General features: G+C 54.5%; 1 protein-coding gene across 2 annotated transcripts in view; it reads right to left on the minus strand.

Annotated features, from left to right (window-relative positions):
* SBNO2 (strawberry notch homolog 2) overlaps nucleotides 1-17,014 on the minus strand; it is a 59,937-nt gene extending 42,923 nt beyond the window's left edge. For both annotated transcript variants that reach the window (XM_023512539.1, XM_003788838.3), the window contains exons 1-2: nucleotides 16,919-17,014; nucleotides 457-646 (exon numbers count right to left, since the gene is read on the minus strand). In XM_023512539.1, coding sequence (XP_023368307.1) covers nucleotides 457-549 — 93 coding nt within the window. In that variant the 5' untranslated portion in view covers nucleotides 550-646; nucleotides 16,919-17,014. The remainder of the gene's footprint in view (nucleotides 1-456; nucleotides 647-16,918) is intronic.
* Between the last annotated feature and the right edge of the window lie 360 nt (nucleotides 17,015-17,374).

Below are 17,374 nucleotides of genomic sequence, written 5' to 3' on the forward strand. Positions count from 1 at the left end.
AAAAAAAAAAAAAAAAGAAAGAAAGAAAAGAAAAAATATATATGTAGCTAAAAAGCCTAACTCCCAGGCGGCGCCTGTGGCTCAAAGGAGTAGGGCACCGGCTGGAGGTGGAGCGTTCAAACCCAGCCCCAGCCAAAAACTGCCCAAAAAGAAAAAAACCTAACTCCCTCAGTGACCGGCTCCTTTAGGTAAATTTGAACCCCAGAGGAGTGGCTAGGCCCAGGGCAGCATAGACAGTCTCCCCCTACTCCTTCCCTGTGGGCCAGATGCAAAGAATCTGAAGGCCTGACTGGGAAGGGGTACAGGAATCCCCTCAAATACTCTTCCTAAAAAGCCAGAGGCTACAATTAACCTTTTCTCCAGGTCTCATCAGGGGCATGGGTAGAGCTGGGCTCTGCAAATCAAGGTCGAGGTCATCCTGGGCTCTTAGGACACAAGGGGCAGAGCAGGGCTCACCTGCAGAGGGGGCGGGCTATATAAGATGCTGCCCCCTGGTGGGGGTTGATGCTGAGGGTACTCCCCATCCATGGTGGGCCCCACTGCAAGCATCAGCTGGCGGGCAGTGGGGCTCTAAAACCCAAGGCCGCCAGCAAGTCTATCTGGGCTTCTCGCTCCGTGGTGGTGGCAGTGGTGGCAACATCATGTCCTGCAGAGAGAGATGTAGATGCCTGAGACGGTGATCTGACCTTGACCCTACACCTGAACAGCACCCTTACAGCCCCTATGTTGTTCCCGGCACCTCCTCCAGCCAACTGTGCGCCCCAGGTTTGTGCCTGGCCAGTTTGACGCTGCAGAGAGTTTACCCTAGGCCAGCGGTTCTCAACCTGTGGATTGCAACCCACAGGAACCTTATTAAAGGGCATGGCATTAGGAAGGTTGAGAACCACTACCCTAGGCCATCATCTCTGGGGTAGGAGCACCCACTGATACCCCAGAACCACCCTGCTCTCAGCAACACTGCAAGGCAGTGCCAGAAGGTCCCCAAGGGTGTCAGGGTTGAGCTGACCAGGGAAGAACCCCAGACCTCATTTGGAGCTAAGGAAGCACTAACATCCCCACTGAGAATGTTCCCATTCTGGACACTAGAAGACAACTTCCACAGGGCTCTGGCCTTAGCAGTTAGCCAAGAGCCCTCTGAATGCCCCCTGGGCTTCCAACACCCCTGGGCCCCAGGCAGGCCTGTGGCAGGGGGACGCTCAGCAGGCAGGCAGCCCTGAACTTCAACACCCAGGGAGGCAGGAAGGAGGTGGTGGCTGCTGCCGCTCCTGGCCAAGCCCTTAAGTGAAGAAATCCTTAGGACTTCCAGTAATTGCTGTCCAGCCACACGCAGGAGGCTTGTGCAATCCGGTGGGGGGCAGGGGGGAAGGCTCACCCAGAGCTCTGAGGATGGCAGCTGGAAAAGCAGGCCTACTCTGCCTTAGGTTGGCCTGAACGTCTGCCCAGTTCTTCTGCCTGGTCCCTCTGACAAGTGCCTCTGCCTCGCCCCTGCTGCCATGACCCCACTCCCACTGCAGACCTTCCCAAGTCCCTCCACCCTGCTGCAGGCCAGGCCCAGCCAGGACAACCCCACCAGAAACACACCCCCAAGAAATATACAGATACCTCCTGATGGCTCTTGGCCCATTTTTCTAAAGGTTTTGGGACAGGAGGTCAGGATCCAAGCCTGGCCCTGCCTTCTGAGTGGATTAGGTGCAGTTAAGTTCCTCTCAGCCTCAGTTTGCTTATCTGGAAGATGGATTGTTTAGGAAGAACCAGAGACCCTCTACAGGCCAGAGGCCACAAACAATGACCGCTTCCTCAGCTGAGGCTCCAGGAAGCTGCTATTGCTGGGCTGCCCCAAAGGTGTCCACCCAACACCTGGGACAGGATATCCCCTCTCAGGAGAGATGAGCAGACCCATACTTGCCCAGTGGACAGTCATCCTGGGCTGCCCTGGCAGTGGGGCTGTGGCCACTCCTGCCCAGGCTCACCACCCCTCCTACAGTCCCTCAGCTCCCCTTCTTGCCACAGGTTCCACTGCACAGCTGACCTTCTTGTACTGACAGGCACCTCTTGCTGGAGGTCAGAGTTCTGGAAGGTTCATAGGCAAGGCCCCTGTGGACTGTCACTGGGATATACTCTGCCCAAGGACCCCCACTGGCAGAGGGCAGGCCCCAAGCTCACCCATAGCCACATCCCTTAGGCCAGCTCCTTCCTCCCTGCAGCCTATACCACTCCCCTACCTGTGGACCCCATTCCAAGCAGCAGCCCAAGGAGGCACAGGCACCTTATTTTCAGGGTCAGGGGACAGGGCTGTTCCAAACAAAGAACATTCAAGGAGGGTTTTGGACATATTGGGGGGGTAAAATGGCCCCCTTGAAGATCAGACCTATAGTCTCCACATGGTCCAGCAGTCTCAGTCCCAAGTGTATACCCAGAACTGTCCACATGGAGACCTAGATACGAGTGTGCACAATTCATAGCACCAAAGGTTCAGAGAGTCCACACGCCCACGGAAGGACAACTGGACACATACAGGGTGGCCTATCCACATAGAGGCATATTACTCAGCCATGAAAAAGGAGGCTCTGACACAGGCTACAATGTGGATAGACCTTGAGGACATCACACTCAGTGAGAGAAGTCAGACACAGAAGGACACACAGTGTGAGATTCTGTTTATATAAAATGTCCAAAACAGGCAGATCAGGTGGCACTGGTAGCTAAGTGGGCAAGGCACTGGCCACATACACCAAGGCAGGCAGGTTTGAACCTGGCCCAGGCCTGCTAAACAACAATGACAACTGCAACAACAAAAGAAATAGCCAGATGTTGTGGCAGGCACTTGTAGTCCCAGCTACTTGGGAGGCTGAGGCAAGAGAATTGCTTAAGCCCAAGATTTAGAGGTTGCTGTGAGCTGTGACTCCACAGCACTCTACCGAGGGTGACAAAGTAAGACTCTTGTCTTGGCCTCCCTCTGTGCCGCAGGCTATTTTTCACAACTTCTACTATTCCACAGCCTCTCCCCTGCCTGGCCAGCCCAGCTCTGGCCACATGCCCCAACCCTACTCCTGGCCCTAAGGACTTGTGTCCTCTGGACCCCTCTCCCTATCCACTCAGCGCCTCTTCTCACAGCAGCCTGTGACTATGCCTGTCCCCAGGTATGCAGCTGCCTCCAGAATCTCAGAAAAAATCCCAGCAGGTCCCCTGGTGGGTACAGGACACAAAGGGTTCTGCCACACAGCCTTGGTGACAGAGACCCTGCCATAGCCAGAGCCTTTGGCTAGCTAAACAAGCAGGTAGGAACCTGGAGCAGTGTCTGGTCGACCTGAAGTTTATTTTTAGGTGGGTGTCTCATGGCAGGAGTAGTCTGTGGTAGGTCACTCAGCTCCAATTTATGGGAGGGCCTATGCCTATCCCTATAGCTCACCACTAGGAAAAGGGAGGTAGTTTCCTCCTCAAATCAAGTTTTCAGGTAAGTCATTGTAAAACAGAAACACTAAGGAATCAGGGGCCCAGGATTAGGAGGAAATATCAGAAAAGTCCAAGAGCTAGGAGAATCCAACTAGGAGGACATCCCGTGGCAGACAGGTAACTGCAGCGACCCCCTGCCCCCTCTCTCCTGGCCCCACTGGGGTCCTTATCTCCCTGACTGGACCTCAGTATGGGGCTAGACACTCCAGACCAGGCCCTAGGTCCCACCCCGCACACACAATGTCCTCCTGGATATTCAGGACCAGTCACCACCCAGACCCACTGACCAGTGTTGCCTGGAACCCCTGCCTATTTCACTGTTAGGTATACGCTGTGTTGTTGTGTTGATGGGGAGGGAGGCTCTCATCCCTCAAGGATCTGCCACATGAGACACTCCACATCCTCAAGACCTGAGCCAGGGTCCTTCTATGGACAGGGAGGCTGTGGCCACTGGCCATGTGTCTCCACATTTCACATTGTCCCCTTATCAAGCACAATTTGACACCAAGCTTTCTGATGAGGACACAGAGGCCTCTTGATGGAATCGTGATGACCCCCACAGCTTGAGTCACTCCAAGCCCATTTTCTTTGTCCTTTTCTTTAAGATAGGGTCCCACTCTATTACTGGAGTAAGAGTACAGTGGCATCATCATAGCTCACTACAGCCTCTAAGTTTGCTCAAGGGATCCTCCCACCTCAGCTTCCCAAAGTGCTGGGACTGGCCAGGTGAGGTGGCTCACACCTGTAATCCTAGAAGTTTGGGAGGCTGAGGCAGGTGGATTGTCTGAGTTCACGAGTTTAAGACCAGCCTAATCAAAAAAAGATCCCATCTCAACTCAAAAAATCAGCATTGTGGCGGGTGCCTATAATGCCTAAGGAGGCTGAGACAAGAGGATCACCTGAGCTCAAAAGTTTGAGATTGCCATGAGCTCAACCGGAGGGCAAAAGAGCGAGACTTTGTCTCAAAAAAAAAAAAAATATATATATATCAAAGTGCTGGACTATAGAAGCCACTGCCATGCCTGGCTCCCATGACCATTTTCAAGATGGCAAAGTAGAGGCTCAGAGACAATCAGGCTCAGGTAGCTTGGACTCAAACTGCAGCAAGGAGGCCTCGTGCCTAACACATTTGCATGTGCTCTACTCAGATCCCTGCGCTCGGGTCTGCCTCGAGCTTGTCCCTGGTGGAGAGTATCTCAAGGCTTACCCGGCAAATGTAAAAACCAAGGCCAAGGGAAGAGGCAATGCACCTCTGGGCCAGCAGTTGCAGCCAGTGATATACTTGTGCAGAAACCAATACCCAGTTCCCACAGACACTCAGAACTCGATCCTGAGCTACTTCATCCGAGTCCTCACTGGGAGCAGGAAGGGCTCCCTGCTTCCTGGGAGCCATTGCCCGTAAGAACAGCCCAAGCATCCTGGGGGGCCCAATGGAATCACAGTGGCCAGGGAGCTCATCAGGAGACGAGGATGCACTGTGCACAGCCTTGGGTGACTCACCTGCCACCATGACCGTGACCTGCTGGCCCTGCATAAAGCTCAGTCACCCTCCACTAGACTTGTGGGTTTCAGCAACCACCTAGGAGGGAGTAGCCCAGGATCCCAGGACCAGGCATAGTGGGAGGGGTCAGCAGATTTCACAACCGCTCCGATGTGGGGCAGAGAGCCCTAAGGAATCTAGACACTTGGCGGGGTCCCAGCTTGGCTGGCAGGGACTATCTGGTGGAAGAGGCATGTCATGGTACTTCCACAGAGCCTGGACTGGGGGCCTCCTAAATAGCCAGGGGCTTTGGGAGTCCTCAGGATTCAGAGCCAACAGCAGACTAAGTCCCTAGCTGGAGACTGGCCCAGGGAGGGACACAAGGCAGGATGTCAGCAAGTGGCTCCTCTTCTCCTAGGCTGAGGTGCTTTGTCCTACACAGGAATGGGCAGGGAGAAGCGAAGTCAGGAACAGAGGGGAGGTGGGCAAGGGCATGGGCCCTCACAGAATGTAGTGCCCAACAGACACAAATGCCCTCAGTTCTCCCTACATTCTCCCAAGCTTACACTCATTCCACCCAATATTCCACCTGAGGGGCCTCACCGAGCCTCTTGTTGTGGGTGCCAACTGGTGCCCATCTGTCTCCCAGCAGGGAAGATAGGAAAGAGGCTTGTCCTGGCCTGGCCAAGCAGCTACTCATTTGTGTTACTGCAACCCAGGCTGAGCTGCTGTGGGAGCCCCACCCTCCTCTCAGGGTCCTCAAGTTACTATGAGACACTCCCACTATCCCCTCTGTCCTCATGACCTCCAAGTCAGTGTGGGATCCCCTACCCTTCCTTCCTCTTTATTGTCCCAAGTCAGTGTGGGACCTCTACCCTCCCCTCCCTTCAGGTCCCTTAGTCACTGTGGGACCCCCAACAACCACCCTGCATTCACAATCTTCAAGTCAATATGGAACTCCCACCCTCCCCTCCCTCTCAGGGTCTCCTCTTGCCATCCCTTCTGCCTCAAGGAAGGACAGTCTCTCCCATGTACTGGCCTCACTTCACTCTAAGGACTGAGACCCACTGGATTCACTGTTCCTCCAAAGTTCTGTCAAGGCCTCTGAGGTCCAACTAGTAGGCTGCTACCTCCCCCCAGGGGTCCAGCCTTGGAAGGGCAGCTGCCCAGTGGGCTGCAGGCACATGGTGGATGCCCCCTAAAGGGCAGTGGGGAGACTCCAGGGGGCATGGGGCAGAGGCAGGCAGGGGAGGGTAGCTGGGCTGATGAGGGCCCTGAGACCATGGGGCTTCAATGAGTGGAATGGTGGAAACTATTTTTATGATAAGATGGATTATTAAATAAAATAAAAATAAATAATGGAAGCAATAGATATAGATAATTTTAAAGAAAAAAAAAACAGAAATAAAGAATTATAATACACTAGGTAGTTCACCTAGGAAGTATCATATTCTCAATAACACAGACACTGACTACTCATGTAACAAAAACATGTCCACAGATACGTGAGTGCACAAGTGCACCAGAAAAACTGGGGAAAGTGGCCCACTCCAATGTCAATACTCTTGGTGACATTGTTCTATCATTTTATAAGATATTACCACTGGGGGAATTGGGTACATGTAACCTCTTTGTATAGATGATCGTCTCAAATATTAGTTGTTTAATTCACATTGTGAATTCAGGAAGCTCATCAGGCTGATGATGCCACTACCTGCAGCAGGCACTCTGCTAAAATGGCAGATGCTACCCCTCAGCCATTGTAAATCTTCACCTTGGACAGAGAGTCCAACCTGGCAAACCACAGGTATGTCAGCCATGCCAGGCCAAACCCAGCCAGCACCTCAGTGCAGCCTGTAAACACATCACCAGGTGAGGTGGAGAGGAATCCTCACCAGCCCCTTGCTTGGCTTGGCCCTAACACCAGTCCCTTCCTTCCCAGCCTCACTGCCGCCCTAGAGGCCTGGCATGCCTCTGAGAGGACAGGTCACCACACCACCCAGCAGGCACTGACTCTGGGCCCCAAACACAATGAGGCCAAGGCCAGCCCTTCCCAAGGACTCTCAAGACCAGTGCATACTGACCAACCTCCCAGATGTCTGCCCCCAGAAGCCAAGAGGACGGCATGTGGACATGTGTTTCCTCCCCTGGACCCCTCTGGGCCTGCAATGCCCATCCACACACAAAGCCAGGGAGAGGTCTACCCTCATCCTTCAACTCACCTGCCCCCAGCCAAGGGAGCATCTTCCTAAGTCACAGGCTTGACCCAGTGGGGCCACAGCAGCACAGGGTAGCTCCTGATGAAGACTGCAATCCAAGAGCACCGTCTCCACCTTCTCTACAGTGATGCCACCCATCTGCCAAGCCCCTATCCTCATTCCTGAGTGTGCCACTCCCTCTTTGTGCTCAGAAATGGAGACATGGGGGTGGGGTGCTAGGTCTCAGCCCCCACAGGGGGAAAGCTGGCTTCACTTCCCAATAGTGCCCACTGTCCCTCTCCCAGCAGGGCTGCCCACACCTTGAGGGGCCTCATATCATGTTCTGCCTTGCTAGGTGCCATCTGGCCCTTTGCCCTGCTATATAGATGGAGAAACTGAGGCTTCCTGAGTAGCTAGGAACACAACCTCATATCTTGGGGTCTCTCTGGGAGCCCGTTGGCCCAGTCTACATTTAGGGGTATAAACCTCTACAAACTAGCACCCTACAGAGGGACCACTCTGACCCCAACCCCAGTCCAGGGTTCTCCAGAGCTGCTCCAAACCCTCATCTGACACACATGGAAACTGAGACCAGAGCTTGAGTCTGGTCTCTCCTAACCTCTGTGTGTGGGCCCTGCAGACCACAGTGCTCAGTGTGGACAGAATAGCCACTGCTGTCCTTCCACCCTCTAGACTTCAAATAGCAGAGGGAAGAAACACCCACATGAAAGAGGACACAGCTGGCACACAAGATGGCCCAGCCTGTGCAGGAGTTGCACGGGCCCAGGGCCAGATCCCACAATGACCACAATTTGGAGGGTCCTTGTGGTACAGGAGAGGATGCAGGGATAGAGAAAAGGGTCTAGCCAGCGCTTGTGAGAGTAACATTATTAGGAACAAGGTCTTTGCAGACCTCAGTAGTTAATGAAGATGAGGTCATATGGGGTAGAGTGGGCTCTAAATCCAGGGACTTGTGGCCATAATAGACACAGGAGCTAGCCATATGCAGACAAAGGCAAAGACAGAGATGCAGCCACTAGGCAAGGACACCAAGAGCTGCCAGAGCTTGGAGAGGCAGGACAGTCCTCCCTGGAGCCCTTGAAGGGAGTGAAGTCCTGCTGTCACCTAGAGTTTAGATTTCTGGTCTCCAGGAATAAGGGAGAAACCTGTTGTTTAAAGCTGTCTGGTTTGTGGGGCTGTTACCAGAGCAGCCTGAGCCCTGAGACCTGATGTAGGGAGCTGGTTCCAGCACAGGCCACCCCTGACCCCAGCCAACCCCATGAGCCTTGGTAGGCATGAGCAAGGAAGACTTGGGTACTCTGAGGTGAGGCTGCCACTGAGGGCTATAGGCCTGGATTGCCCCCAAAGTCCCCTAGGCCATCTGTGCAGCATTAGCTCCAGGCTACCAAACTAGCAGAGGTTTCTGGGCCTGGGCCCTCCTGCTCACAGGGGATGCCATGGGCCCACCAGAAAGCATGGGAGCCTAGTGCAGGTTGCACATTTGTTTCTTGAATTTCTACTTTTGCTCTTGATGTCCCAGGAGGAAGCTCACTGCCTAGTTCCCTCCATGGTGAAAGTTGGTGATGCCACCTCTCTAGCCTCCAGATACCCCCATAGGGCTAAGGGCTCCTGCTTCTCCAATAGGAATGACATACTGGTTGGTCTGGGGCCCCAATGTGGTCTGAATCCCAGCTCCCCAGGAAGTACCCTCACCATTAGGCCTCACTGCAAGGTGGGCCTCAGTAAAATTGGGCACATGGCCATCATAGCTTCTTCTGGGTAGGGCTCAGAGTTTCTAGCACCTATGGTTTCCAGCGGAATCCCCCACCCATTCCTCCTGGAAGGAAGGTTCCCAACCTGGAGACAGCCAGGGTAGGAGAGAACCCTAGTGGGCGTCTGAGCTGACAGAGCTTCTCTTGCAAAACCTCTTCTCCTGGGCAGCACCTGTGGCTCAAAGGAGTAGGGCGCAGGCCCCATATACCAGAGGTGGCGGGTTCAAACCCAGCCCTGGTCAAAAACTACAAAAAAACCCCTCTCATCCTGCTCTGATACAAAACCTCCTGCAGCCACAGGACCAGGTGCTGGAACACTGCAGGTGGAGCAGGGGAACTTGCCCAGCAGAGATACCACAGGTCCCCTCCAGGGCAGCCAGTGGGCCAAGCCATCAAGACTCAACTACCCTGAGCACAGGAGGGCATCTAGGCCTGAGTCAGAGCTGGGGCCCCCACAGGCAGGGCCCAGCACCCCCTAGACCTGCCCTAGCACTCCCACTCTGGAAGTAGTCATGGGTAAGGGTACACGGACTCAAGTCCCAGGCTACACTATCAGGGCCTCCTCAGGCGGAACCAGGTCAGGGCTGCCCTGCTGACTCCAAAGGACTGAAGACAGACCCAGAAGTAGACAGTGAGTAAAGGAGACCTGCCTCAACCCCGAGAGAGGAAGCAACAGAGCCAGGAGGACATCAGGGCCAAGACAAGCAGCCAGGGAGTGGGGCCCCTTATAGTCCCTCAAGGATGGGAGCTGCTATACCTAAGGACAGAGGGAAGCCCAGGACCCAGGGCCTGGCCACATGCTGGGTGTTGTTGGTGCTCTGCCCCACACCCCTAAGACAGAATCAAGGGCCAACCCCCATCAAGGGGAAGTCAGCATCTGGGGGACAAGAACCAGATCCCAGAGGGGTACAATGGTGGAGGTAGGGTGACAATGTTCAATGAAAAAAACATTTATACTGACAAGACCCTCTAAGCTAGCCTCCAGAAGCACTCATGTGGGATCACCCACACCTGTCTCTCTGGCCAGTGCACCTGCCAACCACAGACTTATAGACATGTCAGCTTGTATAGGACAGACCAGTGGACCAGGCAGCCAGCCCTGAGAACCAGTGGGATCACAGGCATGTAGCAAGGCGACACCTCATAAACCAACCTGAAATAGTTGGACAAGAGGTTCCAGTGTGTATGAAGACAGGGCAACAGGCCCTCAGAAGGCAGTTAGCATCCCTGCCAGCCCCAAGGGCATAGTTCTCAGGGTGTACAGCCACTGCAACCCCCAGTCTGCAGCAGCACCTCCCCAAGGCCTAGTGGCAAAGGCAAAGCCTCCTCAGTTACTGCTGGGAACACTGAGCAGTTGCAGGAGGCCCTGGCCCATCCACCCCTCCCAGCAGTGGTTCAGTGTCACCAGGGGACACCCACAGGATTTATTAAGGTGACGGCACCTACCAACCCACCCACCCCAGGCAGGGCAGAGTCCCAGTGGCTGCACTTGCTCACCAACTCTTGCTGTTATCTGACTTTTGAAACCCTGCCCACTTGGACAGGTGTAGGACAGCTTCCTACACCAGCCAGGAAGTTTCCATGGGAATTGCTTCCCATATGTGAGTCTTATGCTCATGTCTGATCTTCAAAAGGCTTCTGATACACTGAGCTTGTGGTTTGCTCTGACCCACAGGTCTTCTCCTGAGCAGATAAGTCAGATCCCACTCACTCCTGACTTCCTGATCCTCTGAAACTGATGTGCTCCAGCTTGTCTGAAACCTGTGAACAGGGTGGACTCACCCTGCCCTACTTGCTGCCATACCTGCTTGATGGTGGGTGTGCCCCAGACCCACCAGCCAGCCTACTAAGTCTCTCCACCTGGCCCCCCTGGAGAGCCCCAAGTAGAACATCCACTGGTGTTGTCCCCAACTGGATTATGCTGGTCCCAGGTGAGTGGTCCCACCACTCACTACTGTCCTTAAGCTCCAGTGGTCTAGCCTTGGTGCCAAGAACATCATAAGAGACCTCTGTTTGAGCCCAAAGAATACCAAGTATCTCATAGGAGGAGTAAGGGGCTCACTCCCAGCTCTAGGCTTGGCTCAAGGGATGAGAACACAGAAACTGACCCAGAACAAGGTGCCTATGCTGCCTAGAACACAAGCCCCACTTTCACCGGGCAAATGTCCAACTATTAGGCCCTGAGCCCACCTAGAGGGTAGAGGCACTGAAATCATAGCAGCATGAACCCCAAGACTCTCCAGTGGAGCCTGGATCCATATTCTCCTTCTGCCATGATGGGTGACTACAAAATGAGCAGCTTAAAACAACATACATGCCACTCCTGGGTTCCACAGATCAGAGGTCCAGGTACCTCCTGGATCCTTGGCCACAGGTCTCACCAGGCCAGGATCAAGGTATCAGCGGCGCAGCTCTTATCTAGGTTTCCCAAGCAAGGCCCCCTGAGCACTGGGAAATGCCCTCAAGCATCCTTCTCCCAGGGTGACCCCCACACCTCACTCACCCATCCTTACCAGGATTAGGAAGGGGCTAGACATACACCCAAGAAAGACCATAGAGCCTCCCAGCACAGGAATGTGGCCCAGGGTTTCCAGATCATCTGGTTTGTCTAGAGAAGCTGGGGTAGGTAGCAGCCCCTGATTTCTCAAAGTCTGAGATTCAGGCAACCATACCCAGCTTCCCCATCAGGCCAAAGTCCCTCTAGGTTGCCACACACCAGGCATAGAGCTACGTGCTCTGTTACAATCCTGGATACCCCCAATACCATCCCTGTAAGCCGCCAAAATGCGGGGGGCTGATGTTTGTCTGAGCCCACCCATCCCCAAAACAATGGGCCAGAGCCATTCCAGAATCTGAGGAACCCCCTTATAATGATCCTGGCCATCTCAGCTGCACCAGGAGACACCAATAGCATTCTCTGCCCCAGGCCAATCCTAGGGTCCTACACCCCTAAATCACAGCTCCAGGGCCAACCCCCATCTGAAGCAGCACCCCCAGACTTTCCCTGGGTTCCTCAGAACTTGCCACCCCGGTCTGGTTCCAGACACTAGCTGGCCCTTCCCACAGAGCCCCTGATCCCCACACAACACAGTAACCACAAGTATCTAATCAAAGTTTGCCAGGCAGTGAAAGCAGTTATCTGGGATGCACTGTTCCTCAGTTTACCCAACATGGAGAAGACGTCTCCTGGTTCCAGCTGGAGGGGCACCTAAGGAGGGTCACTGGCTGCTCCCAGAGCTCTAAGCCTATGAGTTAGGCCCATAAAGGTTTACTGTCCACTTCAGCCTGGTGGTGCCACAGGATGCTCAAGTGTCCTGTGTCCATGGCCTTCAGCCCCAGTAGGGGCAGCAGGCTCCCAGAAAACCTGAGTGACTTGCCTTCCAGAATCTGGCACACATTTGTCTCAAAATATGGCTAGTGTTGGAAAGAAAGCCAAGACTGCTTCTTTTGGTTTCACTTAGGGATTTGCTCTGCCCAGGGATGGAGGCTAACCCTAAAAAAGGGACACAGCACTTGACAGCTTCTCTAAACTTGACACTCTCAACATAGATGGCCAAGACACTGTTCCTGCACAAGTCTCTGGGCCAGGCCCTCACCCTTGTAAGACCTTGGGATTCCTCTGATCTAGGGTCTGAGTCTAGGAAATAGCATCTGGCATGGAGTAGGGCACAGAGAGGAGGGGTATGAAGGGGGGCCTGGAGGAATATAGCTAGACATGGAGCCTCTCTACTGCCCCCAATCCCCAGCGTTCTGTGCAGGGCAGGGCAGGAGGGTACCACACTTGTCCCTGGGCTGCCTAGGGCAGCAAGACCAGGGTAGGGCCTACAGTGGAGCTGGCTCAGCACTCCCCCACTCCCACTCCCATTGCTGGAGGTCAGGCCTGGCCCCATGAGGGGCCCACAGGACAGTCAGGTAAGTGCCAAATTCCAGGCTGCAGCCTTCACAGGACCCATGCTCTCACCAGGACCCTGGCTCCTGCACTCCAGTTGCACACAGCCCAAGGCCTCCCCTCACCCTGACCCATAGTCCAGGCTTCTGCCTCCCAAAGCAGTGGTGTAGAGTACAGTGGGGCTGGGTGAGGGGTTTCTGGAGAGGTAGCCTGAGGCATGCCCCACTCCCAGGTATGCTAGGCTCAAGTGGAGTCATATCACCCACAAGGGCTCCTCAAGTTTAGAGACAGGCTGTGCTCTCTTTCAAACACTAATGCTTTCTCTGAGATACATACCATAGAATTCACTCATTTAGTGAATAGCTTGGTAGTTTTTAGTATATTCTGAACTACTGTCATCCCCTGTCTAGATCCAGAACATTCCATCACCTCAAAAGGAAGTCTCAATCTCATCAGCAATCACTCCCCCATGTCCAGCCCAAACACCTGATGACTATGAATCCACTTCATGTCTCCGTGGATCTGCTTGTTCCGGACATTTAACATAAATGGAATCATACACTGTGTGTCCTTCTGTGTCTCATGTCTCTTACTGAGCACGTTTTCCAGTTTCACCTTGGCACCTAAGTGAGGGTCTAGTCTCTGCCTCTCCAGGGACTCCAGTAAGCCCAGAGCAAGCAGGAGTCAGAGCCAGTGCATCTGAAATCCCAGTCTTCAGCTAGAACTTAGGTCTGAGTCACAGATCCCCAGGACAAGTGACCACACCTCCCAGAGAGGGAAGGAAGGTGACCATGCAGCCAGCAGTCTCCATCAGCAGTGACCCCAGAGAAAGCTGATCTCTATCCCAGCCCCTGAGCCTGCAGGTACTGGACTGACACCCCCCAGCAGGGGAAGGGGGCCTGGAGGCAGGTCCAAGGGGCTAGGATCATCCACCACACTGCCCAGTGGATAAGCAGGCAGGGGCAGGCCAGCACAGGAACCAGGTCTGGGTGACCTCGCTCTCAGACTATGCCCTGCTGCCAGCTGCACTCCACCCTCCTCATGTGCTGACCATACAGCCTTCAGCTGTAGAAAAGGTGAACGGAGGCTCAGCACCCATTGCTCAGTGAATAGGGTGCCAGCCATATACACTGAAGCTAGTGGGTTCGAACCCAGGCCAGGCCTGCTAAACAGCAATGATGACTGCAACCAAAAAATAGCCAGGCTATAGGTTGTGGCAGGCACCTATAGTCCCAGCTACTTGGGAGGCTGAGGCAAGTGAATCACTTAAGCCCAAAAGTTTGAGGTTGCTGGGAGCTATGACATCAACATAATGAGACTCTGTCTCAAAAAAAAAAAAAGGAAGAAAAGGTGAATGGAGACATTAGACACTCTAAACCTGTTCATGGAATATCACATGCACACAACATATGCTTGAACTCAGATACACAGGCACACACAACACACATGCATGTGCAACACACATATGCACAAGCAATACACCCACACAAAAAGCAATGGAGTATATAACCACATGCCTACACACACAAAATACACGAACACAGCCATACACATGAAGTATATATATGCACATACAACATATGCACACACGATACAACACTGTGAACAAGAAGGCACATGTGTGTACACATGCATGCACACAGTCCCTAGGACTATGCTGGCACCATGGGGGCTGCCTCCATACAACCAGCCACGTGAACCTCCCAGTGTGTTCACAGTCTTAGATTACATTACACTCCCAACCCAACACAGGAACAAGCTGACCCCTGTATGTGGGCCCTCCTGGGAGGGACATGGCCTCCGGGGACCAGGCTTTTTCTGCCCACACAGTTGCCTCTTTATTCCAGGCCCAGATCACTCTAGCTGTGTCGGCGTTTCTGCCCAACAGTGGGCCCTGCCAGAGGGGCATCTGAAACTTTTCTGGAACTGAGCTGGGCCAAGCCTCGCTGGTCACGCCCCCTGGGGTGGGGGAAGGAAGGCCTCTGGGCTGTCAGTTCCCCTTCCAGGCTGAGGGCAGTGATTTGCGCAGGGTCCAGCAGCTGGAAAGCATAGGACATTCTCCCCTAAACCTGGACATGGGTGTCACCCATGAAGACGAGCCCAACTTCAAAGTTAACTGTGAATGAATGAACAAATAAACAAACACTGCCCAAGAGAAATTCCCTCTAGAAAACCAGCTCCTCACCTGGGGGCCCAAGGCCTCAACAGCCATGTCTGCACAACTAACCCTTCTCCCACTGGAGTCCTCCTGGCTCCCAGCAGCTGTCAGCAAATGTCTGCTGGGATCCTCCCAGTTGTCTGAAATCACACCTCCAGGGCAGGCGGGCACCTGCCTGGTCTTTCCCCTTTCCAAGGAAGACAGAGTCTGCCTGCATCTCTCCTACCCAGGAAACCCCACCCTCTGAGGTGTCTTATTCCAGCTTTCTCCCCAAAGACTCTGGAGGTGCCCCAGAGCAAACAGCTCTGAGAGGCTGTCACCCCACCTCTGGGGACCTCCCCTGGGAAAATCCAGGTTGAAAGTAACCAGGAAGCCCATGAGCAAGAAGGTGCTGGGGAAGAAAGAGATACTAGATGGGCCAGTACCTTCCTTCCCTGGACTACTCTCCTAGCCTATCACAAACTCTATGGGTCCCAAGTCCTTGCCACTATCCTCCCAGGGTCGAGTAAGGGAAGCCAGTTTCAGGGATGGTGCCTGTGACAGCCCCATACCTCCCCGGAATAAAGTTCAGCCTGTGACCAGCAAGCTCACTCCCTCTGAGGTCTGCAGCCTTGGGGCCCTCCGTCCTTCACCTGCTCTTCCCATGAACATTCAGAAGCACCTCTGGTGAGCAGGTATCCACCTGCCAGTCCCTAGAGCCTGAAAACTTCACCTGTCCGAGGTTTATTTAGTCAGTTCCAAGCCAAGATCAGCCCTACATCAGTTCTCCCATGGCCATTCTGTAAAACCCCCACTGTCCCCAAAACTGCCAACAAACATCAATGTAGACCAGATCTGAGGCAAACCACCTCAGTTAACAGGGTGTAAGAGATGACACCAAATCCAGCCTGTCATGGCAGTCTACAGACAGGAAGGCCATTCCAGAATAGGCAGAACTAAGAGGCATTCCGGGAAGCAGAAGCCAGGGGATGTCCCGGCTACACACTTTACAGACTTGGTTTTATTTTACTTTTCAGAATGTTAATCACTTCATGTAGAGAGACACTTACTGTCCCTGCCTGCCATAGCCCCCGTTCCCCAACCCCCCGGCCAGTCTGGGTTGGTCCCTCCAGGCATTCTTCAGGGTCCTGGGGTGGTGAGGAGAAATCCTATAGGGGCAGGATCCACAGAGACGGCCTCCCCTGCCCCATCCACCCACACATACCGCTCCTGGGGCTACCTCTGTCCACTACCTGCCCTCTGGCCTGTGCTTGGAGGCCCAGTTTGGGTGTCAGCCCCGCGACACACTACCATAGACATGCTCTGGGGTCCCCTAATACCAGCAAGCTCCTATCCTGAATCCAGGGACCCACATGAGAAACTGGGAACCAGGCGTATCTGCCCCTCCTGAAGCCAGGGTCAGAATGCCCGGAGCTGTGGGGAATTGGGAGGGGGTAACTGGGGAGGAAAGGGCACGAACCCCCAAGAAGCCTAGGGTTGAGGATCAAGGAGACGGGAAGAGATCATTAGAAAAAAAGGCTGGGGTCACGAGGCGCACAGCGTTGAGGGTCACAAGAAAGGACTCCAGGACAAAACAGTTCGGAGTCAACAGACAGTCACTAAAAAGTCGGAAACTAAGGGTCACCAGAAAACGAAAGGTCAGGGGTCACCGAGAAGCGCGAGAAGTCAGGGTGGGTGGGGGGCGCCACGGAGGGTGGGGTCAAGGTTCACGGCGGAGATCGCCCGGCAGTGTGGGGTCAAGGATCGTGACAGAGAACGGGGTCGACTAGGGTCGCGGTAGGGGCGGAGTCGCGGCAGGGGTCGGGGGTCGCCGCCGCGCTCGCCCCCGCCCCGCGGCACCCGGAACCCAAGCCAGGGACGCGCGCAGCCACGGGAAGCGACGGGCTCACGCAGGGCCGAGCCCGGAATCGGACTGAGCTGGGATCGCGTCGGAATCAGAGCGAGGGCTGCGGCGGGACTCAACCTCACCTCAGACCCAGGTCCAGCGGGCGCGGAGCTCGCGGCGCCTCAGTTTCTTCGAGCGTCTCCGCGGCAGTGGCTCACTTCCGGGTTTTGGGCGCCATCTTGGAGGCCCGCGCACTTCCGGTCACGCCGCGGGGGCGGGCTGGTAGAGGCGGGGCTTGAGCGGTGAGGGGCGTGGTCTAAGCGCGGGGGCGGGGCTATATTCCAGGACTCAAGAAGGGGCTGGAACTCCAAGGCCCCAAAATTCGAATAGGTATCTCCATGGTGTAGTGGGGAGACTGGCACATGCCCTACCCTGCTCCAGACTCAGTTTCGTCCTCTGCAACATGTGAGTGAAATCGAGCCTGCTTTACTGTGCACAAGCTCATTGCCTCTCCTTCCTTGGCCTTCTGGAAAGGTCCAGGCCTTTGCATATGCCCATTCTGCGGCTAGTGCACATACCCCAGACCTTCAAACTGAAAC

Source organism: Otolemur garnettii, unplaced genomic scaffold (assembly GCF_000181295.1).
Source record: "Otolemur garnettii isolate 467f Iridium unplaced genomic scaffold, OtoGar3 scaffold00029, whole genome shotgun sequence".
NCBI classification, from domain to species: Eukaryota; Metazoa; Chordata; class Mammalia; order Primates; family Galagidae; genus Otolemur; species Otolemur garnettii.